Source organism: Chiloscyllium plagiosum, unplaced genomic scaffold, assembly GCF_037043375.1.
Source record: "Chiloscyllium plagiosum isolate Xiang-an unplaced genomic scaffold, Cpla_swu_hap1 HiC_scaffold_24, whole genome shotgun sequence".
Taxonomy (NCBI): Eukaryota; Metazoa; Chordata; class Chondrichthyes; order Orectolobiformes; family Hemiscylliidae; genus Chiloscyllium; species Chiloscyllium plagiosum.
The window spans coordinates 22,326,141-22,338,602 of record NW_028270162.1 but is presented as its reverse complement, the minus strand read 5'-3'; the positions used below and the strand labels follow the sequence as shown (position 1 = coordinate 22,338,602).

The window sequence follows — 12,462 nt, the reverse complement described above, 5'->3', positions numbered from 1 at the left end:
GACACAAATAAAACAAATAACTGTTGATGCTGGAGTTCAGAAACCAAAACAGAAATTGCTGGAAAAACTGGTGATGTCATTCAGTTTTGATGAAGAGTCACTGGATTCAAAATGTTAACTCTATTTTCTTCCCACAAATGCTGTTGAATTTGACCAGCAATTTCTGCCTTTGAACAGTGATAAAGCCTTACTTACATATGTCACACACAAAAAAAGCACCTCTGAAAATACAGCATTTATAACTGAATTATCATTTCTCAATGATAGATTATATTTCTCAAGTCTTGGGGTACATCTTTAATCCATTATCATCAGGAGCAGAGGTGCTAGTGCTAACAATTGAGGTAAGCTCATCTGGGCAGTCTTTTAATGTTTAAAATGTGATCAAGAAAGATTTAATATTTCAATACAATGAAATTACAGCATAGGATAGATATGGACTCATTCCATTTATTGATGGCATTACATAAATGGGGATACGGATAGGTGTTTAGCTATAATGCACTCTGAAAATAAGAACGAGGAGCAGGATTAAGGCTCACTGCCTTTATTCCTGATGAAGGGCTTTTGCCCGAAACGTCGATTTCGCTGCTCCTCGGATGCTGCCTGAACTGCTGTGCTCTTCCAGCACCACTAATCCAGAGCAGGAGTAGGCTATCTGGCCCTTCGAGCCTGCTCCACCATTCAATATGATCATGGCTGATCTTTTCATGGACTCAGATCCACTTACCCACGCTCTCACCGTATCTCTTAATTCCTTTATTGTTCAAAAATAAATCTACCTTAGCTCTAAAAGCATTTACTGAAGAAGTGTCAACTACTTCACTGGGCAAGAGATTCCATAGATTTACAACCCTCTGGGTGAAGACGTTCCTTCGCAATTCAGTCCTAAATCTGCCCCCTCTAATCTTGAGGCTATGCCCTCATGTCCTAGTTTCACCTGCCAGTGGAAACATCCTCTCTCCTTCTACCTTATCTATTCCCTTCATAATTTTGTACATTTCTATAAGATCCCCCCTCATTCTTCTGAATCCCAAAGAATATAATGCCAATCGACTCAGCCTCTCCTCATAAGCCAACCCCTCTCAACTCTGGAAACAACCGAGTGAACCTCCTCTGTGCCCCCTCTAGTGCTATTACATCTTTTCTCAAGTAAGGAGACCAAAACTGCACACAGTACTCCAGGTGTGGCCTCACCAGCACTCTGTACAGCTGCAACATAACCTCTCTGCATTTAAACTCAATCCTTTGTGCAATAATGGACAAAATTCCATTTGCCTTCCTAATTACTTGTTGCACCTGCAGACCACCCTCCTGTGACATGCTGCAACGTTTTACCATTCAAGTAATAATCCTTTTTACTGTTCCATCTATCAAAATGGATGACTTCACATTCATTAACATTATATTCCATCTCTTAGCACCGCCTTGACGTTGTCCTTGAATATCAGAGGTGCACTACCTCTCTTACCTTCCTGTCTGTCCTTCTGAATAGTCTGATACCCCTGGAGATTTAACTCCCAGTTGTGACCATCCTGTTACCATGTCTCCATAATGGCTATTAAATCATAGTAGCCATTCGCGATAATTTGTGCTGTTAACTCATTGAACTTGCTATGAATGCTACGAACATTCAGGTAAAGTGCCCTTATGCTAATTTTCTTGCCCTCATGATTTCTAATATCTCTAATAATATCTCCTGAGCTATCCTTCCTTTTTACTGCTTTCATAGTCTGCCTTGTACTTAAACACCCCTGCATACCTGCTAATCTGCTGCTTACCTTTTTATTTACCATCATACTTCCTGCCGTTTTCCCTTTCCCTTCCCCCCCCATTCATTAATTTAAAGTCCTACTGACCACCCTATTTATCCTTTTCGCTAGAACACTGGTTCCAGATCGGTTCAGGGGGAGATCATCCCATCGGTACAGATGCTCCCAGTTCCAAAACTGATGCCAATGCCCCATGAAATGGAACCACTCCTTCCCACAGCACTCCGTTAGCCATGTGTTTACTTCCCTAATTTTCTTATCCTGAAGCTAATTTGCACATGGCTCGGGCAGTAATCCGGAGATTATGACCTTCGAGGACCTGTTCCTTAATTTCGTTCCTCGTGCTTGAAAATCCCCAAACAGGTCCTCCGTCCCAGCCTTGCCTATGTTGTTTGTCCCAATATGGACCACAACAACTGGATCCTCTCCCTCCCGCTCCAATATCCTTTCAAGCTGGTCAGACATGTCCTGCACCCTGGCACTGGGCAGACAACACACCATGCGGGACTCCCGATACAGCTTGCAAATGATACTATCTATCCCTTAATTTATAGAATCCCCTATAACTACCACTAGTCTTTTTGCTCCCCGTTCTTGAACTGCCTTCTCCACATGGTGCTGTGGTCAACTGGCTCACTCACCCTGCCACCCTTTTCCTCATCCACACAGGGAGCAAACTTCTCATACCTATTGGATAAAGTCAACAGCTGAACAGCAAAGAGAATTGTTTTTAATACAGAGGTTTGTGTGGTTGTAGAATTCACCATCCATGTCAAAGCTTAGATCAGCTTAAATGAGTAGCTAGAGGAAAGGGAAACAGAAATGGATAATTTCTCACCTCATCACATCTAAATGCTGAGTCTACATTCCCATCACTCTCACAAATGGAAGGGTGCCAAACCATAACATTGACGACTCTGTTGAATGGTCTGTGTTCTTGTTTGAATTTCTCTATAATCTTATGTAAAAGTGGACATTCATAGCAGGAGTGAGCAAATCCACAAACCACAAAACCATGAAGGCTCAGATTGACCTTGGAGTTCCTAATAAACACTAATCCCAGCTGGGCCAACAGCTGGTTCACTACTCAGTCTCAGTTCCCCCAAGTTAAGGCAGAGAAACAGTAAGTGTAGTGCTATGTAGTGACCAGTGATCTCGGACAAACAGGACAGTGCCATGCGAGGATCAGTTTGACTATCATTCCTTCATGATTGAATACCATATTACTATTCATTGTCTACTTATTTTGTGCAAAGTACTGAAATGCCATCAATACCTGCTGAAATGTAACCCATCAAGACACAACATCTCTAAGAGAACAAATGAGAAATTGAGGAATGAAACAATTAATAAGTTCACATTTAAAGAGAAATTTTAACAAGGTTCAATTCTTCATCTGATTACACTGTTTTTATGTGTGCGCAAGTGCATAATTGCCATTTTTGGATTCATAGTGGTATAGAATGCTACACATAAATATTAGTACATTGTGTTTTAGGTGAACCTTTCCAATTATAGGCTTTTAAACTTCTGGAAGACACAACATCCAGTGAAATCAATGCATAAAAGTTCAAAAAGGAGATAGATACTTTACTAATTCAACAAGAATGATATTAACTTGCTAATTGAAGCAGGGCAATATTACAATGTTCCGTATGGGTCAGGAATGTACTGGGTGATAAAACAACTTACCCTCTTCCAAACATCTTTTCTTATTTGGAATGCTGTACTCATTAATGGAGTCATTTTAATGGCAAAACTGTTTATAGTTTTCACCAGCAAGCAGAAGAGTAAATATTGTCACCTTTTGATATATTGCTAAGATGAATAACAAAAAGCAAAGTCACAGACTCTCAGATGATGAGGGCTTTTGCCCGAAAATCGACTCTACTGCTTCTCGGATGCTGCCTGACCTGCTGTGCTTTTCCAGCACCACTCTAATCTTGACTCTAATCTCCAGCATCTTCCGTACCCACCTCCGCCTTTCAGGAAGTGACAGGTCTGTCTTGTTTTGTTAAAATGGGTCTGAATCTCTTTTAAAAGTTACAAGAAGTTCTGAACAAGAGCCATGCTGGACTCGAAATGTTCACTCTGTTTCTTTCCCCACAGATGCTGCCAGACCTGATGAGTTTCCCTGATGTGGTTCTTTCTGATTTCCAGCATCTGCGATATTTTCCATATATACTAATCTTAATGTGTTTCATGGGACAATAAAAAAAAAGATTTACTCTAATTCTAGCTTTGCTTTTTTGATGGGGACAAGTGTAGGGTAGGCTTTGTTGTTCATCTAATTGTGCCAAATACAATCTAATCAGGTTTGATGCTGACATACAGCAGAGATGGGCACCAATTCATTTAAAATAGATGATCATAAAAAATACAGCAGTTAAGAATACAGGGAGTTTTTAACATTCACTGAATTACATAAATAAGAAATTAAACATGAAAACAGAGATGTACTCATCCAGACAAAAACATTGTTTTAACTCATCTCTCCCATGGATCTAATCTGAGAGTCATCCCTGTGCGCAATGATCAAAATAACTTACCGTTCATCAGATCAAGAATAAAGCATAGTTTGTCAGGAGTATGGAAGGCATAAGTCATACAGACTATAAATGGACAGTCCTGCAGAAAGAAGTGAAAACAAGAGGCAACAAATAAGTGATCAGATAGATTGCCACACAGTGCAGCAAAACACATTCAGGAGAGAATTATCCCTTCAGCCTCCTTAGTTTGCAGTAAAACTTTAAAATAAAATTTCATTTGTTAAGTAAAATTCTCCAAGGGATGCCATAAGATAAAAATCAATAAGTCTACATACTACTGTTTCTTTTGCTTCATCTTTTTAGGTCAGTTGCATTTCTTCTTAGTGACACTTAACCAAGGCTTTCCTCCCCACCTTCTCAGTTGGACAAACCAGATGCATTGAGGAGACTTGGCGACAATTCCAATCAACCTACTATTTTATGTGGACATAAAATTATTTTGAAGAACCCTCTTGGTAAAACATAGATAAAATCACCCCTGAGCCCTTTCATCACTATCAAACAATTGCTCAATTCATCAAGTTACAAGTATCAAATCAAATATTTATTTTCTGAATTGATGTGGTCCAGTTCTTCTTCACTTTGTTGCTGCAGTTTTAGATATTACACTTTTTCAGATAAAGGACAAATAACACTAAAACACCACATAAAGAAAAGAGCATTTGTGGGTTAGGAAATATGTTGTATCACCCATGATGGGTGAGTTGAAATAAACAAAACATTGAGGGCAAAACAAATGTGAAATACAATTGCATCATGATGTATGGGAGTAATGTGCTAAACTGGATCAACATGTTTACCATGCAGCAAAGAAACATCTGAACACCAAGTGAAGACTTGGGGTGTGGCATGGAATTGTTGGGTGTCTGTACACGTTTCAATGTAGACCAGTCTGATAGCATTGTCTGCTGCTGAACATCATACATCATAACTCATAATGTTATTGTAAAATATGTGCCATTTTAGCAATGGCTGAAGACAGACCTTCTCCCATTTATGTTTTATTAGAGGAAGGTTTTAAACAAACACTTGGAGGCAAGGGGTGCGGCAAAATCAGAAAAAGTACACATCAGGCTGGATCCCTACAAGGTTCCTGCCATTTCCCAGTTTGCTGGACACAGTTTCTGTACAGTGATGGCAACCTGTCAAGTAGCAGGATGCCAATTAAGGCTGCAAAATTGGCAACGATGAAATCATAGATGGTTCCAGTATAGAAGGTCATCATATGCTCTGCTGTGTCCATGCTGGCTATTCTTTGTTGAAAACGTCATGTGGCTTCCGTGCTGTTTCTGAACCTTGGCTCTTAGAAGAGGTGGCTGCACAGTGTGAGGCTGGAGCCACATAAATGTCAGTTGCAATCTGACCATTTCATGGCATAAATGAAAAGTCTCAGGGCATCCATGAGAGAGGCTTCAACATGCAATGATTATCTGGAAGCTAGAATAAAGATTCCCAGTATCTAGGGATCTGCTGTTTTTGACTCCATCAACATGCCAGTCTAATTGTTTAATCCTTTCAAGAGTATTGTAGAGACCTACATGTTGAGTACACAGCAAAGGAACAAAGCTTTAACTAGCTCATGCTTTCCACATTAATCACACAGAGCTAATGTGCACCACAGTTAGTTTCACTGAAACTGAATTTTGTAGAAATCAGCTCAGAAATCTTGAAGATCCCACACTCTCATATGCACCCTCTCACAGACCTATACCCCTTTACACTCTCACTCACACACATACATGCACTCTCTCATACACACTCATTACCCCCGCCCCCTACCCTCTCTCACACCCACATGCACACATACGCATATAAGTTTCTGGTATGAATTTGTACTTGCAGAATTACATTTTATATTGCTCAAAAACTGCATAAATCCATGTAAGATTCTGTAAATCCATTTTTTAGATTAGAATCAGTCTGACCATTGTGGCACAGACTCACACAGGGCAGCTTACACCTTAAATGCATTATCTGGGGTGTTAAAGTTCACTTGAGAATGTAACTTTTAAATGTTCTGGGACGTATGAAAGGACTGAAACCAACATGTTCATTCTAAAAGGTGAGAGACTTAACAAACAATCCAGGTCTTTTTCAATATATACGTGCGGCACGGTGGCACAGTGGTTAGCACTGCTACCTCACAGCGCCAGAGACCTGGGTTCAATTCCTGCCTCAGGCAACTGTCTGTGTGGAGTTTGCACGTTCTCCCAATGTCTGCGTGGGTGTCCTCCCGGTGCTCCGGTTTCCTCCCACAATCCAAAAATGTGCAGGTTAGGTGAATTGGCCATGCTAAATTGCCCGTAGTGATAGGTGAAGGAGTAAATGTAGGGGAATAGGTCTTCAGAGGGTCAGTGTGGACTTGTTGGGCCAAAGGGCCTGTTTCCACACTGTAAGTAATCTAATCTAATCTAAACTGTGATTATAACTGGTTACGCTTTGGGCTTTGAGAGAGAGGAGTTCTTTTCCTATTTCAGTCCACAATCAAAAATACCAGAAAAATAAAGATACAGTCTTCATACTTTGTGCAAATATTCCCAACAACAGAGTTCTGTTGCCCTCCAAACTATGAACAAACCTTTGCATTATTATTAAAACTTTGCAGCTATGTGCTAAAATACTAATAAATTATCCTATTATCATTGCCTCGTTATTTGGCATAATTATTGAAAAAGAAAAAAATGGTTGTGTACATCATATTCAGAAAGTGTAGAAATCGTGGAACACATATGTTATCAAGAAAACAACAGTGAGATGTTGGAGAAGAACAGATTTTACACAGAAGGTAGAGTTTAACTATAAGAACTTATATACTTGTCCTGCGTATAACGATAAAATGCCTAATTATGTCCGTCACTCACAATATTATCTTGCAATAATATAAGATTGGGCAGTGATATGAAAAATATAAAGCTGGGCCTTTGCAGATGTGCAAAAGACAAAGGAAAATGGAACACAGCACAGTGTTATTCTATATTAGAAAGTTGTCCATTAGTTTCACAACCAAACAAAAAAAACCACGAAATTCGACTGTGAAGACCAACAAGACAAGAGGCAAGCCAGCTTGAGTTACTGCATCTTTAAAAGTCAAAGGAGTAAGGAACCCCCATGCCATAATGAAAGTCACTAAAATTAAGTTATCTGCTGTTGAATTCACAAGGCCCATGTTCCCAATGATCAAAAAAGCCAATCAGCACTGCCATATTTACATGCGCAAAATGGACGAGTGCAAAGCACCAAAATCTCATGAATATTTCTATTCATTGCTGTGGTTCCTTTCGCCGAGCTGGAAGTTTTTGTTGCAAACGTTTCGTCCCCTGTCTAGGTGACATCCTCAGTGCTTGAGAGCCTCCTGTGAAGCGCTTCTGTGGTGTTTCCTCCGGCATTTATAGTGGCCTGTCCCTGCCGCTTCCGGTTGTCCGGAAACACCACAGAAGCGCTTCACAAGAGGCTCCCAAGCACTGAGGATGTCACCTAGACAGGGGACGAAACGTTTGCAACAAAACCTTGCAGCTCGGCGAACAGAACCACAGCAACGAGCACCCGAGCTACAAATCTTCTCACAAACTTTGAATTTCTATTCATCCATGGGATGTGGGCAATGTTGGTTGAATCAGCATTTATTGCCCATCCCTAGTTGCCCTTGAGGAGGAGGTGGTAATCTCTTGTTGAACCACTGCAGTCCACTTGGTGCAGATTGGATGTGATGGGGAGTAGGCAGGAAGGTGAAATGTAATCAAATCTTTCTGTAATCAAAGCTTTTTGAAATGGTGGAGCAGGCTCAAGGGGATGAGTAGCCTGTTCCTACTTCATATGTGCATCTGGTGTCACGTCAACCATGGCTCAGCTGTTTACACTCTCAACCTCAGAGTCACAAGGTTGTGGGTATAGGTCCTACCTCAGCACTTGAACACTTCGCATAAACCAAATCATTCCCGCCGACATTTCCGCCACCTCCAAAAAGACCCCACCACCAGGGATATATTTCCCTCCCCACCCCTTTCTGCAAAGACCATTCCCTCCGTGACTACCTGGTCAGGTCCACGCCCCCCTACAATCCACCCTCCCATTCTGGCACTTTCCCCTGCCACCGCAGGAACTGTAAAACCTGCGCCCACACCTCCTCCCTCACCTCTATCCAAGGCCCTAAAGGAGCCTTCCACATCCATCAAAGTTTCACTTGCACATCCACCAATATCATCATTTATTGTACCCGTTTGCTCCTGATGCGGTCTCCTCTACATTGGGGAGACTGGGCGCCTCCTAGCAGAGTGCTTTAGGGAACATCTCTGGGACACCTGCACCAATCAACCACACCGCCCCGTGGCCCAACATTTCAACTCCCCCTCCCACTCTGCCGAGGACATGGAGGTCCTGGGCCTCCTTCACTGCTGCTCCCTCACCACCAGACGCCTGGGGGAAGAACGCCTCATCTTCCGCCTCAGAACACTTCAACCCCAGGGCACCAATGTGGACTTCAACAGTTTCCTCATTTCCCTTTCCTCCACCTCACCCTAGTTCCAAACTTCCAGCTCAGCACTGTCCCCATGACTTGTCTGGAGTTGTCCTATCTGCCTATCTCCTTTTCCACCTATCCATTCCACCCTCTCCTCCCTGATCTATCACCTTCATCCCGTCCCCCACTCACCCATTGTACTCTATGCTACTTTCTCTCCACCCCCACCCTCCTCTAGCTTATCTCTCCACGCTTCAGGCTCTCTGTCTTTATTCCTGATGAAGGGTTTTTGCACGAAACGTCGATTTTGCTGCTCCTCGGATGCTGCCTGAACTGCTGTGCTCTTCCAGCACCACTAATCCACAAAAATCAAAACTGAAACTTAAGTGTCATATGAGGGAGTAGTGCACTTAGATAAGATGCTCATGATGCACATGATAATGTAGATGGGGCCTCAATTTAAGATGCACTGCAAGGATCCCCTGGCACTATTTTGAGGGGAAGGGAATTATCACTCATGGCTTATCTTAGATCTATCCTTCAATCAACTTCACAAAAACTGTTTACTGATCAATATCACATTGCTGTTTGTGGGAGCTTTAAGTGTGATTGCTGTATTTTTATATTACAGGAGTGACTGTACTGCAAACATTTTTAAAAATATTTTACAGAATAGAATGTTCTGTCTACTTGAGACACAGTTGCTGAAGCATTGGTTCTTCTTTCTCAACAACCAGAGTCACGTCACTCGCATCCAGAAAGTGTTACTATTTAATTCCCCTATTCTACCCCAATTTACTCAAACAAGTCAAAACATACAATTGGTTATGACATAGTACATTTACCAGCAGCAGGTTCTAACAGATGTATGGATATTTCTCATCGTTTTTCGTTCTTTCAGTCACAACTCAGTTGGCAGCAGTCTCACTTCTGACTCATAAGGCTGTGGCTTCAAGTCTCACTTCAGAGACATAAGTACAAAAATCAGCATAGAACTGAAGGAATACTGCACTGTTGGAAAGTGCCACCTTAGGATGAGATGTTAAAACAAGGTACTGTCTGTTCTTTCAGGTGGTATTATTTTGATGTGTATCTGAAATAATCCACAATAATATGCCCTGGCTACCAATATTAATGAATGCTTCAAAAAAGTGTTCTGCATCTTAATCTAATCAGTTCACTTTTGGTCATACATTATTGGTGTACCAATATTTGCTGAAATCACCTATTAATTTTTCAGATTTTTTGTTAAAAAATAGAAAGGCTATCAAATAAGCAGAATCATAACCTTTGCATTTCTTCAGTGGAGGAAGCAATAAATGCATGGTCATTCTTTCTCTGTTATTTAGTTCATGAACTGATTGCTGTGCAGTGGCTACACATGAAAACATTAGAATTGTGCTCCTGATAGTTTATAGCCAACCAGCTTTTAAGGTTTATTTATGAATGACAGTCTTCTGGACAATGCACATAAGGAATTGGATACCAGCAAACAGTTGCTGTCTTGAAGAGAGCCAGGAACCATCCTATCAAAGAGAGTTTACAACCAAAAGGAGAAATGGAAAACTGTCGGGTCTCTGAGGTCACAATTTTCATTCCTTTCTTTCTGCTACATTAATTAAAAATGCAATTGCACACAAAAGTGATATTGTGTCTGCACAAAATATTGTTCTTCCCTGATTAACTGAGGATTCCAACCACTTTAGAATAGCTTCATTAATGAAATACGAATAAATTTGTTGAGACCGTCTCACTTTTATTAAACATGAGCTCACGCAATAATCCATCATGGCTCACCTTTTGCTTGGTGATTCCGAAAAAAACCACATGAATTTAATTTATTTTCTTATATCATTTACTTTTACATAATTATAGGAAACAATTTGATCATACCTGATGCTAGCTACTAAAAGGTTTACAGAATCACTTTGTTACCAATGAATACAGTTTACTGCAGTGGAGCAATAAAGCACGACACTTAGCACAGCAGCAATGCGACAATCATACTGTCATCTACAATCGTAGCCAGTGACTGCACAAATCAGTCACCAGGTCAGCTCATTAACACTTTGAAAACCAGGACTGGAAAATGAATATGAAACACTGTCTGTAGTGGTGCACTACAAAAATATATACAAATTTGAAAATATGCAAATTAGGAGTTGATTAATTTCAATTACATATTCACTCATTTTGTTGGCTAAAAGAACCTCAGTAAGGCACCATCTGTGATATGAAAATCATTTGTTTTTAATTGGAATCTGGAACATGTTGAAAAATAAAGTTTATACAGTGTCTGATCCTGGTTCCCAACTCTTCCCTAAATACTTCACTATTAATTACTTTGGAAGTAAACTATATACATACATTATGAAGATACAAATTAGGAGCAGGAGTAGGCCAATCGGCCCCTCTAGCTGTTCTGCCATTTAACAATAGGATGGCTGACTTTGTCTATTTATCCTATCCATGCCCCTCATAATTTTATAAACCACTCTCAGGTCATCCCTCAGCCTCTGATGCTCCAGGGAAAACAGCCCTAACCTATTCAACCTCTCCCTATAGTTCAAATCCTCCAACCCTGGCAACATTCTTGTAAATCTTTTCTGAACCATTTCAAGTTTCACAGCATCTTTCCGATAGGAAAGAGACCAGAATTGCACGCAATACTCCAACCAATATCCTGTATAGCCGTAACATGACCTCCCAACTCCTGTACTCAATACTCTGACCAATAAAGGAAAGCATACCAAACGCTGCCTTCACTATCCTATCTACCTATGTCTCCTCTTTCAAGGAGCTATGAACCTGCATGTCAGTATTAAATGGAAGATTTAAATGGTTTCCGACTTCAAATCTTGCCCACAAAGGAAAACATTCTTTCAGCACTCACCTGATTAAGCCTGGTCAGGATCTCATTTGTTTTAATAACATCATTCTTCTAAACTCCAATGGATATAGGTGCAGTTTGTTCATCCTTTCCATAGGATAACCCTCACCATTCCAGATATCAGTCAAGGTAACCTTCTCTGAAATGCTTCTAACACATTTACTTCCTTCTTTAAATAAGGACACTTTTCAATATTCAGTACTCCAGCTGTGGCCTCCAATGCTGTATAAAACTGCAGTAAGACATCCTTACTTTTATACTGTGTATCCCATGCAATAGACAATATTCCACTTGCTTTCCTAATTACATGCTGTACCTGTGTACTAATGGTTTGTTTTTATGCACCAGTACACACAGGTCCTTCTACCCCAGAGTTCTGCAATCTTTCATTTAAATAATATGCCGTTTTAATGCTTCCTGCCAAATGGACAAGTTTCACACATTATATTCCATCCATTTTTTTTTTGTCCATTCATATCACCATTTATATCCCTTTTCTGCAGCTTTTGTCGCAGTTTTGTCTCTGGGTCAGGGCTGCAGCCAGCAGAAATCCCAGCTCAATGTCCTGATCTTCAGGAAGCGTTCCCTGCATTTTTGATTTTTAGTCCGGATTGTGAGTTCAATAGGTGACCGGGGAAACAGCATGGCCTCTAATTCTTCTATCAGCTGCATGGGTCTCAAGACCTAAATACCCAATGGATTGAGGCAATCAGGGCCTACTTCACTGGTGTCTTCCATTTACATGGTGTCACGATCTTATAGGAGGCAGCGATTAACAGATCTCCTCTGCTGTAC

At 40.8% G+C, this 12,462-nt stretch overlaps 1 protein-coding gene across 2 annotated transcripts in view; it reads right to left on the bottom strand.

Annotated features, from left to right (window-relative positions):
• grk3 (G protein-coupled receptor kinase 3) overlaps positions 1 to 12,462 on the bottom strand; it is a 303,291-nt gene that overhangs the window by 86,301 nt on the left and 204,528 nt on the right. For both annotated transcript variants that reach the window (XM_043715595.2, XM_087999986.1), the window contains exon 10: positions 4,322 to 4,400. In XM_043715595.2, coding sequence (XP_043571530.1) covers positions 4,322 to 4,400 — 79 coding nt within the window. The remainder of the gene's footprint in view (positions 1 to 4,321; positions 4,401 to 12,462) is intronic.